Source organism: Apteryx rowi, unplaced genomic scaffold (assembly GCF_003343035.1).
Source record: "Apteryx rowi isolate R43461 unplaced genomic scaffold, aptRow1 scaffold_488, whole genome shotgun sequence".
Classification (NCBI taxonomy): Eukaryota; Metazoa; Chordata; class Aves; order Apterygiformes; family Apterygidae; genus Apteryx; species Apteryx rowi.
In genome coordinates, this window is record NW_020450747.1 from 469940 (window position 1) to 488651 (window position 18712).

The following is an 18712-nucleotide window of genomic DNA, read 5'->3' on the forward strand; positions in this document are numbered from 1 at the left end:
AAACACGGGAGACCATTTAGGCATTGACTAGTTCCCTTAGTTTTGGCTGGGCTTGGGACTACGCTTGTCTAAACAGTGGCTTGTTGTGTTTAAGATCTCTGTTTTCCTTTGGAAAATATTATAAATTGTATTTTCTTTGCTCCACCGAAGCTGGACATTTCCAACAGTTTAGTCCTGTCTTTGATTTTAATGACTCAAGATGAGAGCCATCCACCTGTGGCATCCTTTTAGTTCACCAGTATATTTTTTAAAGCCTCACTGCATTTGTTGCTGTGTCAACAAATGCCCTTGCTGTGTGTGTAGAAATTCACCAAATCTGTTATTTGATGACCTTTCATCCTTTCAGCCTGTGATTCTCCATGATACCATGATGTATGTACCATGATGGGAGAACCATGCCATTTACCTTTAAAAAGTGCAAATTTCTGGAGCTCAGTGTTGTATTTGCTAATAGTGTCATCCAGGATATGATTGGAAACATTTTCTGTTTAGTGTTGTCTCAGGTAGCTATAGTAGCTCTGAATGACCTACAAATTACGACATTGCTATAGAAAAGGCCATATGCTTTGCATATTGCAAGCTGAGTGGTGGGCTGAAGTTCTCTGAACTGCTGCTACCTGCCTGCGTGAGGTGGCAGTACTGGAAAGGTGGCTGTACTGGAAAGCTTGTAGGGGGTGATTCTGCTTTGGGCTCAGAGCTGATGGATGTCCTGAGAAGGAACAGACGTAGTCTCCCTTCAATGCCTTGTGCTGAGTGGTTTTATCAGAGAAGAGAGTTTTGTTTCTCATGCTGTTCATCTTTCATAACAGACATTCTAATTTATCTTTAGGTTCATACAGTTGTTTGTGAGTCTTTAAGGGTCATTTTTTGCTTGGACTGAAGTCCCTTCTCATTATGCTTCTTCAGTCTTTGCTGTTAGTGTCCTGGTGTCAGTAACCATGTGGCTTCACTATGGGCTGTAGGAGGAGAAAGAATGTGACCAAATCTTTCAGATACAGCCATCTCTTTTGAAACAGATTAGGGGTTTTAAATAATGCTAGAGTGTTCTCAAGCATTGCTGAAGACTTAGCTTACTAATTTAGATTTATTTTATTGGCCATAGCCATTAACTACTTCATATGGTGATTTCAGTGGCCAGTACTGAGGCTAGCTCTCCAAGGTGAGAGGAAATCATTGGATGAGAACCAGTTGAAAGCTGTGCTGTCACTGAAGGGGTACTTTTACTTTAGTGTTAGATAGCCAGTGAGATGCAACTTCTGAGTTTGTGTGACACTTACTATGGTGGAGTTTACCTAGGGTGGTTTTGAGCCTATGTCTGCTCACAAATCATAGTCGCTTCACATCAGTGCTCTCTTGGGAGTGGCTTAATACTATCAAATAACACTCAAATCTTTCCAGCCCTCTCCTCAGGCTCAACAGGTCATTTTAGAGTGCAGTGGATTCTGTGACTGGGTCTTGGCTCAGCAGTCTCATCCATTACAGGGATAACTGGCTTCTTAAAGAGCAGGTTTCAGCTCTTTTCAGCCTTTCCACACTGAGGACTGTGTTTGTGTCTCTGAATGTGTCCATCAGCCCAGAGGCTTTGGACAGTTACTAACTATCCACAAACTCTCTCTGAATTCAGATTGCTCTTATACTCTTCAGGTGACTGGTCCACAGCCATGCAATCCTTCACCTGGGGAAGCGGATCTCCCCTGGGCTAGGGAGAGGTAAGCCTCAATTCCCTTGCAAGGTCAGGTCAGCCTCTTCATTAATCAGCTCTCCAGGCCCTTTCTCGGTTCCATTAAGGATGGGATTTTAGAGGTATTTAGAGAGCTGGAAAAAAAAAATCACAGAGAAGAATTTCCTAAGGATGGATGAACCCTTTAGGTTCCTCTGTGATTGCTTATATGAATAAGAATTAGGCCCTGTTAGGTACCTGTCATCAAAAATTACCAAAGATCTCTTGGGTAACAGGATGTTGCTAATAGTGAATGTGAGTGAGGCTGATGAATACCCTCAATGGCCATTAAGGCTAAGAGGAGTCGAGGGTACCCAGACCCTTGTCAGCCCAGCCTGTAGGAGGGGACTTTACAACCTCTTTGCTTTGACAGAACAGCCCATTAACAGTCTGATTAGCCAGGTAGCAGTTGACTAAGAGCACAGTCATAAGACTCACAGATCCCAATAGTACCACGGAAGATCACTTTTTGGCATTAAATAAAATAATGTTCTGCTTACATATAGTCTCTTTTCAGTTATTCTTCTGGTGCTGGAAAAGAACATGACTAGCAGACTGTTTAATGAGGGACATTTGAGTCCACTGCAGTGGAACTGGCTAATTTCTTGTTTAATCTAAGATGATATTTAGCTGCTATGAAATATCAGTTGTGTAGATTAAAGGAATAGTATTCACTTGTTACAGGTTAAAGAATGGCCTGCCTTTTGACTTTGTTAATCTGGTAGGGTTGGTCTTGTGAGCTCTGAGAAAATAAATAATGGAATTTAATATGGCACTTTTCCACTAAGAAGCAAAAAAATCCAACTGTTTTGGTGTCTCTGGCGTCATTTTGTTACAGAGTTATTTGAACAGAATTGTTCAAATAACTGAACAGAAAAAAACTCTGATGGGGAGAAATAATTTTGGTTTGATTCAAAATGAAATGCATTCTGTTTTTCCTCAATGAAACGACCCTTACCCTTTCTCTCCCCCTTCCAAATCTGCTCAAACTTGAATGAAACATTTAATTTATGAGTATATTTTGCTTTTTTAAAAACAATTAGATCAAGCTCACTTTTGAAGCAAGGTACAGTTTCAAAATGAAAAGTCAAACTTTTTGTTTGTAAAATACTGGAACAAAATGTCTCAACCTTTCTGAATAATCTGTTTCTGCCTCTGCCATTTCTTAACCCTTTCTCTCCTTCCACTTTCTTTTGGCTGAAACCAAATTCAGATTCAAATATTTGATTCACAAATCAAATATTTAGATCATCCTGAAATTGCACCTTTTAGAAAGTAAATGAAAACATTTTGCTTACTCTACTGAGCACCTGCTGATGCTCTGCAGCATGCAGTTAACCATTACTTCCCTCTAAATATTGACATCGCTAGGATTTTGATGGGAAAGTGAAAAGTGGCTGCCATATTGATGAAGTTTCCACTGGCACTTAAAAATTCCCAACCAAACAGAGGTTTTAACTAATGGAAAAGGAGAAAATCAGTAGACAATGAGATTTTTCCAGCTTCTACTACTGCATTACAAACAATGGAGAGTGTGTTTTAAGAATTCTGCCTGTTCAGTAGCTGAAAGAGTTTCTTTAAATCAATGAGTGACTGAATCAACTTGTTCAAAATTGTTTTCATCTGTGTTTAGTTGAGTGAGGCAGTTCAAGTTGTGTCTCAGTATGCAGCTACACTGCTATATTAGCAGCAGTGTAAATTATGAGCAGTTCAGCATGCTTGTGTGGCAAAGTCAGACCTTTTGCATTTACTGCATGTTTCCATAGGTTATGAACCATTTACCCATCATGTGCTGAATTTATTTACCTGTATGATGCATAGTTTCCTCATGTAACAGCAGAGAGGTCACTGTGTATGCATTGCCATAGTGTCTTCTGCATAGTTAATAAGATTATTTATTATTAAAATGATGACATTTAAATAATTTCTCTGGAGTTTGCCATTTGATTTGAAACTTCTGGAACCATTGTGCTAGCAAATGAAATTAGAGTTGTTCTTAATGCATTCTAGAGAGAAATCTTGTTTGTCCAGAGATCAGAAATACTGTCTCCTTTCTCCTGCTCTCCTCCCCTACTCCATTTCATCTGCATAAACCCAAGCTACTCCTTTTTTGCCTGACAGTTGCTCTGATTGATGGCTGCTTCCTGGCGCATGGGTGAAATCACCTCTGAAGTGCTACCTGAAGCCCTTAGTGCTTGAGGAGGGCTTCAGTAATACAAAGAGGTTGTGCTGATGCTCTCTGAACTGACTGGGTGAACATGAGCCTGTTTCTAGTAAAGAGATGCCCATGTCACAAGGCGTTGCTGCCGTCGCTCTCTCATGGGTAATCTGAGCAGAGAGGCCAAGCTGGGAGTGCCCCAGGGAAACTGCATGTCCTTCCACGACTTCCTCCAGCCCAGGTTAGACACACTTTGTTGGGTCAGTGTTGAAAGCTTGTGCTGCCCATGTGTGGGCATGTTTTGTGGCTTTGGGGGCTTTGGGGGCTTTTGTTCTGGTCCTTGTGAGACACTGTTTTTATGCAGAAATTGTATTCTGAGGTTATGCCCTACTTGCAACACAACAAGGGCCTCCTTATAAAGTGGCTGAGGGAAAAGCCYTTTAAAGCCAATGTTCAGCCACCGTGTAGGAGCAAACCCATTTGGTGCAGAGTAACAGCACGGGGCTATGGTCACTGTGGGCATGTCAGATATCCATGTGGGCCAGGAACAGTTTCAGTGCCTGAAGCTTCAGGGGTACCCTTGGCAGATATACAGTTTGGTTCTAAATTCCAGTGAAATGTTGGTGAGTGGTTTATGTATGTGTGACCCTATCTCGCACCCTTGCTAGCAGATGGCAGCAGCAGGGTCCAGTGCACGTCTAGAGAGCTGGTCTATTCAAGTGTTACCTTGAGAATATCAGGGGAAACCCTGCAGATGTGCTGCTGTCTGTTTGTATTAACACACTAGTTTAACACCAGGAATGTCGAAGAAAGACCAGGTATTTGGGCAGTTACTGGGTCAGTTGGTTCAAACAGGTGGCAGAGTCCTTGTTCACATTAAAGGAAGGAGAGGAAGGGCAAAGCTTATGTCTTGTTTTATGGGGGGCTTTAATGAAAGTTTTCACGTAGTGCTCTAGTGGAAGGCTATTCAGACTGTTGTTTCTCTAGCATTTAAATACTACCCCACTCCTCTGATTATAACTGGAAATTTTGGCTCTCCTGGGGGCTGGGGGGTGGAAGCTATGTTCTAAGTGGGCTGCCAGGGARGTGGATTTAATGCACTGGGAAGAGCTGGCTTCACCAAGTTAAAAAGCAAAACAAAACCCAATCCTCCATTCCTATTTTTAGTGTTTATGACCAAGTATTTTTGCTTGGTTGCTCATTTTGAAAGGGTTTAGTGAGCCTGCCAGTTGATTGAAAGCTCTGTGGTGTGTGAGCTGGCCTGGCTGGGGAGTCTGCAGTGCATAGCGACAAGGTCGGAGCTGCGTTGGAGCTTTTTTCCACTGCAGTTTGTTGAAGGGTAACGAAAATGTCTCCCAGGCACAGGGGATGTTGGCTTTCCAGGTTGTGGTGATACATCTTGTCCAGATAAGCAGCCTTCCTCCCACTCCCACATTTTCATCTCCATCTACTTTTCCCCTACTTCACTTTACAAGCAAATGCAATATTGCAAGGGATATATTGCTAGGGATATTTTACACAGCTGACCCTCCATTAGGTGTACCTGCTGGATGGCATTAGCATTCATTGCCAGTCTTCCTGAGCAGTTTGTGCTTTATAAATGGGTTTATTCTTGTTATTAGAAGCTATGTCCCTGGCATATGGAATCTGTGCAGTGCCTGAAGGCAGGTTTCCTTCCTGTTGGTATTGGTAAGCAGCCCAAGTGCCCCTTGGCAATTAGCAGATCATTACCCATAATGCTGCATGCATAGAGATGCAGCCTGGTGGGTTTTTTGGAGGTCACTCTGACCTAATTCACCCCCAGGAATTGTACAGTGTTGGCGTGACTTACCAGTGCATTAACAAGCTGGTGCTTCAGTATGAGGTTATTTGAGTGCTTCCACATTATTTTTCTTAGGCAAGAAATAGCCATTTTGTCCAGCAGCCAACAGCGTCTAAGAGGGGCCAGTGTGGGAAAGGAGGCAGCAGAGTGTTTGTTGGTTTTGCGATGGGACATCCTGGGCATGCAGTATTTCCACTGGCTTTAAGGTTGGGGGTCCATTTCTGATCCCCTCAGTTGCAAAGGCTCAGAGCCCAGTTTGCTGTTGTTACTTGTGCATTTTCACGTCTCTGCAGTGAATTGAGCAGGATATGTCGGGTGTGGGCCTGCTTCCCGCTGCTCCGTGTCACTGTAGGCGTTGCAATTCAGAAGGGTAGCTTTTTCAGTCAAAGCAGGGTACAAAGCAGTAGAGGATTGGATCCATCTATATGTGACTGCTTTTGGGTCTCATCACAGTTAAATCATACACTGGTGGAGTTGGGTGTGTAGATGTGCATGTTCCATTGTCTGCCTCTCTTTTTATGCCTTTTATAGAGGTGGTGAAGCTAGAGAAGCAAGTCTGGTGTGCTGTGCCTCTTTCTTGAGTTCTGCCTCCCAGAGCTGCCCCCCAATTATTTGTCACAGTCCCAACCTCTGGACTGCTTGAAATAGAGGTCCAGGTTTCAGCCCTTTGAGATGGTTTGGATGGACTTTGGCAGGCTTGCTCGGCCAGAGGGATTTACACAGAGCAGCTAGCACCCAGGGAGGGCACATCCTCCCTCTCGTGAACCTGCACCCAGAGCCAAGGGCATCACCAGCATGCACTATCCTCCGCGCCTCCAGGCCTGTCACCAAGGCTGTTTGAGCAGCTCCAGCTGCAGACTAGGACAGCCTCGAGCTGACCCATCCCCTGAGATGTTAGAGCTCAAGGCTTTAATGAGTCTAAACAATAAGTAATTCTTCCTTTCCCCATGTAATGTCAGAACCTCTCGTCCATGTTACTTAGCTGTGAGATCCAGGCAGCAGATGCTTGGTTTTCCCCCAGTGACGGGGGCAGAGCCTGCTCCTTGGTTTCGTGGCCCTGAGCCACCACAGCTTTAGAGGCTTAGAAAAGGTGATTCCCTTGCATATGCTACCAACAGAATGGYGTGGGGTAATACACTGTTTTGATTAACAAACCGTTAGGATGGCCTGAATAACTTGCTCACAGCTCCTCTGTGTGCTCTGGAGGTCACCCCAGAATCCCATCCAGGTGCTCCCTGCCGTGCTGTGCCGGCAGAACTAGTCTGTCTTGTCTGCATCTATTCTCTCTGCGTGTACGTGCATCCGTATTTACACAGGTCCTTGATTTTGTTTATACACACGTATATCCTTTGAGCCAAATTTTGTTCTCAATGCACTCTTTGCAGTCAAGGTTCTTTGTCCCAGTTAATGTTCTCCAAGCTTAAAAACATTTTAGAGGAAATTATGCAGTGTTGTATAGTCAAAGCTGGAGAGCAAGTTGAGCAGGCTAGCTGGTGGACTGCCTTTCCTATGGCAAAGAAATATTCCAGCAAGTGAGGGGCATTTCAGTAGGATCTGCATTCCCACCATGCCCTTTGGAAGTCAGGTGTCTACAGCAACAACAGGGCTAACACAGGAGAGCTAGCTTGAAGTACCACGTTCAATAAGCAACCATTTCATAACTTCCTCAAGATCTTCAGTGTAATTGCCTTTTGAACACAGGTCTATTCTGCTTTCAGTTCCTATTGACTCCAATTATGTCTGCCTAACTGATATTGGGATTGAACCAATGTTTTGCGCAGGGGTTTTATTTGTCTCTTGGGTGAGCTGTTAAAGCGGGTTCTTGTCTACTGGTGCCGAATATTCGAGCAATTGTCTGTAATTTACGTGCCTTTCTTCACTGGAACTGGCAGTACTTGGAAGCAAACTACCATCCCTTGAGTGCAGCTGGCTGCAGCTCCCGAGTGCCAGCGCCGCAGAATGCCCCGGCACTTTTTTGTGTGCTTGTTTTAAGCTCTGTCCACACTGGCCAGAAAGAATATAGGGCCAGAAAACAAAATAATGGGAACTATAAGCTCTGCTACAGCTGAATGGTTTCAGAGCTCCATCAATTATTAAAGGAGTTAATTCTTCCACAATTACTGGCATATTGCAGCATATTAGATTAGAGGAAAGTTGGTCTCTCACCAAGTCAGTGTGACCAATCTATTAACCAAGGCCCCTGAGTCCTTTCAGACTCATGTCTTTAGCAGAGTTAGCAGCACTGGAACACAATACTATTGGACATTGGGAGAAATAGCCAGGTTTTCTCCTTTCCATCAGGAAATAGAAATTCACATTGATAATACTTCCTCTTCTCTCATTCTTTCTAATACTAATAAAATATGGCCGAACCCAATGTTGCCTATGAGTGAGACTTCCTTTTTAGTTCGTTAGTTTGTTTATTTAAAAAGCTGAATTCAGGAGGGGTCTGTTCTGAAGAGGATGAGACAAGGACTCTTCATTTGTAGTTCCTGACACTGACCCCTGTGGTGGCCTCAGGGAAATCAGTTAAGTTTTTCCTAAATGACATGCTACTGCTTCCCTAAATCACAGAGGTGCCGTGGCAKTTGGTGCCTTGGATTCTCACCCTACGAATACTTTTGAAGACTCCTGTTTGTGAATACTCCCGTTTGAGAAGGCAGGCATATGTCCCTAAATCACAACACCTTGACACTGTGAGATGGGAAGAGCCAGGCAAATGCTAAGAACTCAGTATTTTCAGCCCTTAGAGTTGTTTGGTCTTTTCCTTGGTGTTCCAGCTCCTGGAGTCCTGGGCTTCTAGCAGAACTTAGCCTTTTGTTTTGTTTTGTTTTGTTTTGTTTGTTTTTTTCAGGGCACTTTCTAATCTTTCTGTTTCATCAGGAACTTTTCAAAGTGGAACCCTAAAAGGCTCAAGAATTAAAAGGCAAATAAAAAGTGACCTAAATGTATTTTTAAAAATCTAGTGATTTAAAAACTTGGCTCATAGTTTTTGAATGTGTGGGACTGGCTATACTACAGTGACTCTGGTGAACTGCATTTTTAGATGGACAAATGAGGCAGAATATTTATATCATAACCATAAAATGATGTCCCTTATTAGAATTACAATTTACTTTTTCCTTCTTTGTTACAAATAATGGTAATAATTTTGTTTAATGATGACATCAGTCATAGAAATGCTTATTCAGTCTTAGAAAGAGGAAAGTCTGACTTTGCAGTTTCTTTGCATGTAAAACTACTTTTTTTGGATGGAGTTCCTGTGACATTGGCCATTATATCTGTAATATGTATTTGTAGTTGTTTAAAGACCTGAGTAGTTATGGAATGAATTCTGACATGAGACAGTCAGGAGCCCTGTGGGGTTTCATTATGCTATTGATTAAAAAACCCACCACATTGAAGATAAAGGAAAGAACTGAAAAATACAACACTGTCATCTGACAGAGACACTGAGCACTGGATATATGTGCCTTGAGAAAGTGGGTGAATATTCCTTTTAGTCTGTATAAATAATTTTACATTTGCTTGGAAAAGGAGTCTTTGCTTATTTTTTTCTCAATATAATCTCTGCTTTTGTTTGAAAAAGGTTATTGATTGAATTGTTAACTTAAATAGTCTGTGGCGGTGTGACAGAGCACATGGCTGCAATCAATCTTGCAGTGCAGAATCCATTATTGAAGAAGCACTAATGAGCCGTTCTAAGGCCTTCACTGGTCACAAAATGCCTGGGTGCAGCAGATTGCTCCTGCCCTTTAATGGCATTTTTGGTCTTTAGTGCTACACAGCCAGTGTAAGCAGCAGAGATTTTTAGCTTTTTTTTAAGGATATTTATGTTAAAATTTTCCTTACTGACAGCCTGCAATTGCACTGAGTGCAGAAGTCTAGAAGCGGTCATTGAAATGATTCCCCCCTCCACTCCTCAGATCAGATGTGTAGTGGACACAGTGTAAAATTAAAGCCAGTGGCATGTGAAACGTGGATGTCACTATAAAATACAGTCTCAGTCGCAGGGTTCAGATCCAGACTTGAGTTTTGACAAAGATGGGGGAACGTTCAGGGCTGATCTATATTTTAAAATGTTGGTTTAAGACAAAGGGACGAGCTGTTGGAAACCTTCTCAGTGAGAGTTTTATTGTCTGTATTTTTTATAGCTGTTGTGGCATAGCAGAAGTTTAGGTAGAGAGTAGTTATGGTAGATTAGAAACTGTCGATGTTAACATATCACCTTCTTCTTCAACAGAACTGCTCCCTGGGTGTATTTTAGAGTTCTGGCTATTGACTCCAGTGACACCATAAATATGTGCTACTTCTTACTCCTGCTAGATCTGCAGAGCTGATACAGACATGTGAGAGTGATCTAGAGTTTGCCAGGGCTAAGGCACCACCTGAATAATTAGTTGAGTTCCAGCTGCAGACCCTTTACTGCACTCCTTAACTATAGTAAATGCAGTTTATCACAAGATTGGAGAAGTGAGATGATTTCCTGTTCTTGACCATGTAACTGATGAAACTAAGCAAGAAAGTCTTTCCAGTTCTCTGGCTCATGTGCTACAACAGAATCTGTATCTTGAACCACATTCTGGACTGCTCTTTGTGTAGAGCAAAAATATTTATAAGGTGAACTACTTTTTTTTTTTTTAAATGATTTTGAATCTACCAACAGTGGCTTGCTGTATGCAGCTGTAGGGCTTTCTCTGTGGGATATTCTGCCACAAAGGCAATAGCAAGAAATCCTTTGATCTGGAGCAGGGATGGTGTTCAGTAACACAGCTCCAGCAAGTTTTGGTCCAGTGAATTTTCTTGTAGGTCATGAAGAACACTGGGTTTTGAGCCAAAGTGGCAGGAAAACAGAGAGATCATGATGAAAGAGAGCAGGGAGGGCAGAAGAAAGGATTTTCATTTTTGGAGCATGAGCATCTACTGACATGCTTGCAGTATGCTACAGTGCCTCATCGTGCTGCTGGCATAAGTAAAAATAGTCTTTCCAACTACATTAGATTGGGGTCATGATACCACAAGGGAGGTTGTTTAATGTGAAGGAGGGTCTGACTTGGAGACTAAAGAAAGACATATCCACGAGGCATTCGTTTTTCTTTAGACGTGTAATAAGCCCTGAGCTAACAGAGTACTCTGTGGCTATGCAGACATGACTGTGGGCATTTGTTGGCCTCCTTCACAGTCACAACATTTGGAGAGAGAGAGCCTGATAGAGTGAATAAATTGCTATTTTCTGCAAAAGATTTTAGCATTTCTGCTAAAAAGAAGTCACAGTGACCCTCCACTATTGTTATTTTCCAAGAGATCCTCAACCCACATCAGCCCATTTCTTTTAGGCTTGTGGTGGGCATAGTTCTTGAAAAGATCTCTAAAATATGGGATGGTTCACTTCAAGGATGGGGCAGTATCAATATGAGATGCAGTGCAGAAAACAAAGGGTGCAAAGGTATTTTTGAGGGAAGCGAGAAACTGGACAGTCAAGACTGATAACTGGAAGAGAGTGGGACTGACATGATAAGGGACAGAGATAAAGCAGTGAACAAAATCCTGAGCTTACTGTGGTTCAAGAAAGAGAGATTCTCTAGGTGGAGACTCTGCAGGGAGCAGTGTGTGTGTGCAAGCAAATGAGTATGTGCCTATGGGTATGCATTTAGCCTTGATTTATTTTTGTAAGTTTGATTCCATTCTTTCTGTTTCTTTTCAAATGTGACTGAAGCTATTTAACTCTCCGATTAACTCACGTCCCTGTATGAGTTGTTTTCTTTGATATATTCCAGTACTACACAACCTTTTTGGAAGCTGAGTTGTGGCTGTTGGGATGAATTCTTCCCTGATGTGCAGTGTGGCACATTTGTGCTATTTACTAGTGTTTGGAATGAGGTTTTGTGTTTGCTGTAAATCAGCCCTGGAGAATCATTTCAGTGTCATGTCAGGTTTTGCCAGTTTGGTAGTATCAGAAAATATATGAGGTCCTCTCAGCAAGAAAAGGTCGCACTTCACAAGATCTCCTGGACAGTCGAGATTTAAAGGTCCCCAGAACTTTAGTTTGAGTTTGGTCCACTGTAAATCTCAGTAAAACCTGACTCTCATTTTGTGCTGACATTTCAAGGGCTCCAAAAACTAGTGATCTTCTTAGTTAATCTGAGCTTATCAATACTGTCAAAATATTTCTTTATTCAAAGGCTTATGAGATTGGTATTAACAGTGTCATTGATCCCTCCTTCCTTAAATGTCTCCTTTATTTTCTATTCAATTCCCTTAATAACTTATGTACACACATTCCTTTGTTGGATGGGTTTAGTTTTCATGTCACTACCATGCGAATGTAACTGGAGAATCAAAATCCTTATTACGCTCTTTGGTGACAGCATGGGCACATAAAGGAAAAATATTTCTTACAGTATTATTGCGTTACCCTGCACTTCTCAGCAACTGCTTGCTTCACTAACTAGAAAATGTAGAAGCTTCTATATATTGTAGAGTGGTGATGGGACAGTATAGCACAGCAAAATAGTGCTGACAGGTGTGGTAATGAAGAGGGCACAGCTCTGCCCACACCTACTGTAGCCATGCCTTTTCTTCTTGCTAGAGAAACAGCTTTTTGTTCCCTACTCCAGCCTCCCTAAAAAGGTACTTATACCAGGGGAGGTAGAAAAGATATTTTTTTTTTCTTGTCTAAGAACAAGAAGTCTGCTAGAGGTGGAAAAACCTGGGCATTTAATGGTGTAAGTTTCTAGAACGAGAATTCAGTAGCGTGGGATGTGTGTACCTGTATTTGAGGTATGCACAGAGGTGAGCAATTGTGTATCCCTGTCCCCTTCTAGACTCTGCACACTATGAATGCTGATGTGTGTCAGAGAGGAGTGCTAAATACAGGGCTTTCCAAGAAGGAAAGCAGGAGCTTACTGCAGGTGACTTAAAGACTGCCTCAGCCTGATATGGGTGATTTGGGAGTACAGTACTTTATTTCAGCGATATATTTTTCTTGTTTTGTTTTGCAGAAGGAACACTGATCCTACCTTTGGTCTGTTTGTTTGTTTGTATTTTCCCCTCCAGAAAGCCCATTGCTGACCCTGCTACTGTGATACCGCTGTTTTGCAAAGCTGGAGTCGACATGCATGTAGGGGCGGGAGTTGTAACTCTGGCAATTTGTCCTTCCCAATTAGATGTGACTGCTCTGCTAGCTTTTCCTTCTTTATTCCTTTCATTTAGTTTGTTATGGGAGTTGGCGTGGGATTTTTTTCCTTTTGGTTTCTTGTTTTGATCCTGGAAGGTTAGCTGTGCAATTTGGTTTCTTCTGTGCCAACCAACTTTAGTGGCAGAGCTCTTAAAAAAAGTAAAAGCAATATTTCTCCATCCTGTATTGCCTCTTCTCTGTATGCTACTGCTTCCTTTTAAGCAAAGTTTACAGAATTGCTCCACCCATTTGAACACAAGGAAGGGAAGCTCTGAAGTGGAGAATTACCTCATTTCAACCAGGTCTTTCAGTTAGGTTGAATCAAAGGCAATTGAAACTGTAGTCCAATTTCTATTAAAATGGATGGGCTCTCTCTGAAATTGGGTTTGTGTCTGATTTCACCCTTCTCTTTTTTTCCTTAAAAAAAAAAAAAAAGAAAAAGAAAAACCAACACCCAAACCAAACCATTTTTAAGAGCTCTGAATAAAACTGCTTTGCTAATGGGGGAATGGGTGGGGATGACTCTGATTTTCTCTTGTGCCCGGCAGCGAAAAGGTTAATGCCTGCTTTTCTCTTTGGTATCTGTTAGTTGCAGCCCATGTTGTGATCAGTCCATGTCCATGTGCGTTCTGTTCCCAAACTTAATGCCAGTTAATTAGCAATAACTAAATGATCCTTAACAATGACAGTTGTTTCCAATCTTCCTCAGGACACCCGACCTGCCTGCAGTTCACCACAAACATGACTGAGGCTGTCAAAACCTATCAATGGCAGTGCATTGAGTGCAAATCCTGCAGCCTTTGTGGGACCTCTGAGAACGATGTGAGTTTATTTACCTTTTCATACAAACAAATATCAGTGCAAGCTGCTGTCATGCCTGCCCTTGAGAAGCACTGGCAATGGCACAGGTCAGTGTCTTATTGCTGCTTCCATACATTTCCTAGGAAGAGCCACTTCTGAGAATGGAGCTGTACTCCTCCTTAGTGACCCAGTCAGCTGCTGGTCTTTGCTGAATTTACTATAGGTATCATATAGGGCCACTTAAGATGACAATGCTTGTGGTTTGGATGCTTGCTCAACAGAAACTAGTTGGAGGCCATAAACTCATGTTGCAGGAAGCAGCAGAAGGGTAATATTTTCAATATTGTAAACAGGAGTAGATTTGAATGGGTGATTAGCCCACAGATGGCAGGTATGTCTCTTCTGTCCCTGATTTTACTTAGTTCCTTGGCATGATTTTTAAGATTAATTATAAGACTTGGGAATTATGACAACACTTGAATTGGGAGGACTAAGCCTCTCTCTCATCACCTATTCGAGTGACTTCCAAGCTGTGATCCAGAGCCTGCAGCTGAACAATATCCTCTTTCTGCTCTTTTCAGTTAAAATCTGATGATAAGGGTGTTTGATAGTCTGTGAGAAACTTTGAGAATTGACAGTGGCTAAAGAAGTTTAGAGATGATTAGTTTATCTGCATTCCCTATAGCATAATAAATTTGAAGCCCAATTTTTTGTTTTGCTTTATCATTAAATGAGAAGAACTGAAAGTAGGGAACTGTTCTGCTAGGAACAGGGGATGCTTTCAGAGCATTTTTTTTTTTCCCCCTGAGTGTATGAAAGAGATGCAGACCGCATGGTGGGGACCAGTCATTTCCATCTATTTCACAGAGTGCTCCCTACTCAGCTGAGTTTTAGAAAGTTGGCTAAGTCTAGGCTTTTGCTGAGAAAGGGCTCCCTCGAATGAGGGAAACCCAGAGTGTGGTCATATTGGAGCCTAGCGAAGTGGGGATGCTGGTTCTGCTCTCTCAGTACAGCATATCACCTGTCTAGCAGCTTGCGCTCCTGTATCAAGAAGCCACCTTGGAGAGGAAGTCCTCCAGCTCTGGAAGAGATTTTCCCATTAGAAACTAAACTGTCCTTGTGATAAAGAGGGCTCTCTGTGGCCTGTCGGAAGTATGATGGTTGATTCTGGATGCACAGATGTGATCTGTGTAGCCTTTTCTGTTCCCAGTAACCCCTTTGTTGCAGATCTGTGCTCATAACTGAGCACTACTGGTAACCATGCTTATGTTTTCACCTTGCCAAAAGACTAATTTACATCATTTTCTCTCTCTCTTCCTCCCTCTCTCTTCTCCTTTCCCCACTGTCTCCCCAATGACCCTGCATCAGGACCAGCTGCTCTTCTGTGATGACTGTGACCGTGGCTATCACATGTATTGCTTGAATCCACCAGTCTTTGAGCCCCCAGAAGGTAAAGTATGTTGAAGTCTGCTTTGAAAATCACAATAAAAGTCCTTGTGGGGAAGGGAAGAATTTCAGAAAGGTGGCTTGGGCCAAGCAGGATTAAYGAAGCAGCAGCAAAGCAGAGGCAGGTAGCAATGGAAGGAAATAAAATGTGTAGATATAGATGTCTACCACTATCCAAGATGTCCTATGCAATCTTGCCTGGCCTCTCCCTCCTCTTCAAGAACATGGCCCTTTTGAAGGTCATGGGTACCTTATGATGTCCCAGATGGTGTTTGACACCTCAGTTTAGGCAACTGAATTGAGCTCCTATGAACTGTGACTTCTGACTTCCTAAGAGTCAGATCAAAGTCCCAGACAGTCTCAGCAATAGCTGAGAGACTGTTGTCAGGCGACTGGATTAAGAGAAATAATGTTCATTGTTCTCTGGCCTATCTGTACCTGGGAAGGGTAAGAGTTGTATAGTCTGTGTTATGTTTGGTACAGAGTTGTATTCCCCTCAGGGGATTCCCTTTGAAAATACTACTACTGTGTGTTGTTTGCCCCTTGGTTTTGGAGCAGAGGAACTGGTGCCTTACAATTGTTGGTTCTCTGACTGAAATCTGCAAAGAGCAGTAGAAATAAAGGAGGAGACACCTGAGTGGGAATGACTGCAGTTTACATGAGGGGTGAGACAGGAATGATTACAAATCAATCATGCATGCAGGAGCTAAATGTTTTTAACTTTGATAAAGAGGAAACTAAATTAGGAGGGGAAAATTCTGAAATGGAACTAATGGTTGGCTGAGGTTTCTGTTTAACTAGGAAATGATGTATTAAAAGTGTCAAAATACAAAACACCTAGTGGCGATGCACATCCCAGCTGTGTTGTGACTTGTGTAGAGAGCCTATGAACACAGCATCAGGGGAACAGAGCCTGCCTCAGAAACAGACTGGCAATTCCAGTGTGAGGAATATTTGATATCCTACTCAAGCACAAGCAAACTCTTGAGTATTTGGATTTGATTTTGTATATACAAGAAGGATTTCTTCATTCACAGGGAGCTGGAGTTGTCATTTGTGCCGGGAGCTGCTCCGAGAGAGAGCGTCAGCTTTTGGCTTCCAGGCCTGAGGAGCTGCAGCAATCAAGAAGCACTTTGCTCCTGGTGTTGTTGTACAAGCACACAATTCCCATCCGGAACAGAGAGACACAACCCACATCAAAACGAATGGACACTCAAATAGATGAAGAGGTATCTATGGCGTTCACTGTCAGAGAGTAGCTGTCGCTCATGCAGTACCTCCTGGGCTCTACTAGAAGAATCGTGTACTTTCCTGATGCTCCAGATGAAATCTCTTCACTGCTCTGCATGGTCACTGCTTACCGTTACAGGCTCACATGCATTACAGAAGGGGGAGGGTTGTTATATCGGCACGGAGAAGTCAATTCTGTGTGGCCTTGTGCTTTCTGTCTAGTCTTCTTTTTTAAGAAGAAATAGTAACATATCTTCCAAGCAATTATTTGGTGAGTGGTTTGGCTGGGAGCAGTAGCAGTTGTTAGTCTTCACAGGCTTGATTGGAAATCTCTTTACTGCAACTACTCTGTCTTCATAGAGGGGCTTTGAGACTTGCATTAGTTCAATACTTCCCGGGTCATGAACAACACATTGTCACTSAGGAAAATCATGGATCAAAAAAATTTTGGGTGGCACTTTTTCCCCTGGATCAAATTCCTTGTTTTTGCAGATTTTTAGAAATCTGGTTTTAGTGTCTCTGAAGGAAGAATAGTAGCCATTATGTACACATGCAGATGCTTAGAAAGTTCTACCATGTTTAGTATTTCAGGATATCCAGCTTGCTGTCCTACTGTAGTTCAATTCAGACTCATCATTTTATTTTTGTTAAAAAAGTTGCAAATGGCTATGGATGTGTAAATAAATGATTTCCTGTTTAGCTCGTAAAACTGAACAAAAGAAAAACGTTTTAATCTGAATATAGACAGTAAAAGTGTGAGTTTTCTGAACAATCTAAAATAAGCTGAAAAAGGAACAACATTGATTTAGGGTCAAATGAAGCACTTCTGATTAATTTTTTTCAGATTTCTGGAATTGCAAGTTGAATTTTTTATTTCAGAAATTGCCTAATCAGGACTTCCAGTATGTCCAAAGTCTTACCATTTTTTATTTTGTATGCTCAGAGTAGTTATCAAGATCTAGTTGAATTTGCAAATAGTTTTGCCCCCAATAGTTTTGCCTGCAACAATGTTTTTTGGCAAACATACATGAAAATTTGCTAAAAAACCTTCCCCAGCTCTAAAGAAGGGAACAATTTGCTGAACCTAATATGAAAAGAAAGATTTTAGTAATTATTTTAAAATTTAAATAGAAATAGCGGTACTTTGTTTAAACAAACTTCTACTGTATAGCACATGCAAACCAAAAGGCATTTCGCTAGTGGCTCACAGCCAGGATGGAGACTTGATGAATGTTGTTCCACTCTTCAAGCCATGTGAAATGGAGAAACATTAAGCAAGAGCATCAAATGAAAAAATATTTTTACCATTGAGACCCTTTCAACAATTTAAGGAGGACAGTGAGGACATTAAAAAAAATCATACTGAGTATATCTTTAAGATTAAGAACATGCCACTCCCTGAAATAGGCCCAGAATTATCATTTTTTGAGGTGTTATGTATATTATTTTTTATGCATAGATTTAAATGGGATTATAATATAAATTTATGATGGTCTCAAGCAGTGTGTGACTCAGGTTGCTTGTACAAGTAGGTAAGGACACTGAAGATTATATTTGGGATATTTATATTAATCAAAACATTTTTGCAAAGTTACATGTCCCTGAACACTTGAAAGGACATTGTGAACGTGACTTAATTTTTTCTCCTTCTCCTGCTAATTACACTTAGCTAGAATGAACCGTACTGACCTAATGCACTTTTCCTCATTATTTAGCTGGTTTCTTCACCTTTTGCATTTTGTTCAGCTTGCACACTGAAGGTAGCCATGTCAACTTTTGGATTCTCCCACGTACCATCACAGTGTGTTCTCAGACTGCAGCACAAGTATTTTAACCTGTTAGAAAAAGGCTTTACGAAGGTTTAGAAACTATTTATCCTAGCTGTATTGGACCAAATCTCCCTTAGCACAGCTGCACTGGCTACCTGTGAAATTTATTCAGTACCTTAGGCTTTCTGCGTGACACCTCCCAGGCTGACCAAGAGTACCAAGAAATCTCAGTGTCAGGCACTGGGAGGGTGAAACGGGAGCCCGCAGTCTGCTGCAGACCTGGGTTAGGTGCTGTGTGCCTGGAAAGGGAATGTTTTGGCAAAAAGAAACAGTAACTGAGAAGTGAAGGTACTGAAGGAAAATGTGGTGGTGCCAGTGGTAGGAGCAGCAGAAGCGGGTTAGTGCAAAGGCTAGCGTTCAGCTAACAAGACGGTTGGGCTTAGCAAGTTCCATCGTAGAAATAAATAGCCATCACCTTCAAATTTGCTGGTACTTGCACTGGCTTTGGGAGAGCAATAGGAGTGCTTGAGACAAATAATGACGAAAATGCATATATATTAGGGAGAAAGCAGTGACTAATCACCTCCTA

The 18712-nt window shown here is 41.9% G+C and overlaps 1 protein-coding gene across 1 annotated transcript in view; it reads left to right on the forward strand.

The window, feature by feature from the left end:
• The window catches only part of DPF3 (double PHD fingers 3), a 192778-nt gene extending 176437 nt beyond the window's left edge, over positions 1–16341 (forward strand). Inside the window, exons 10-12 of the mRNA XM_026078765.1 lie at positions 13587–13699; positions 15047–15128; positions 16162–16341. Coding sequence (XP_025934550.1) covers positions 13587–13699; positions 15047–15128; positions 16162–16232 — 266 coding nt within the window. The 3' untranslated portion in view covers positions 16233–16341. The remainder of the gene's footprint in view (positions 1–13586; positions 13700–15046; positions 15129–16161) is intronic.
• Positions 16342–18712: the final 2371 nt, after the last annotated feature.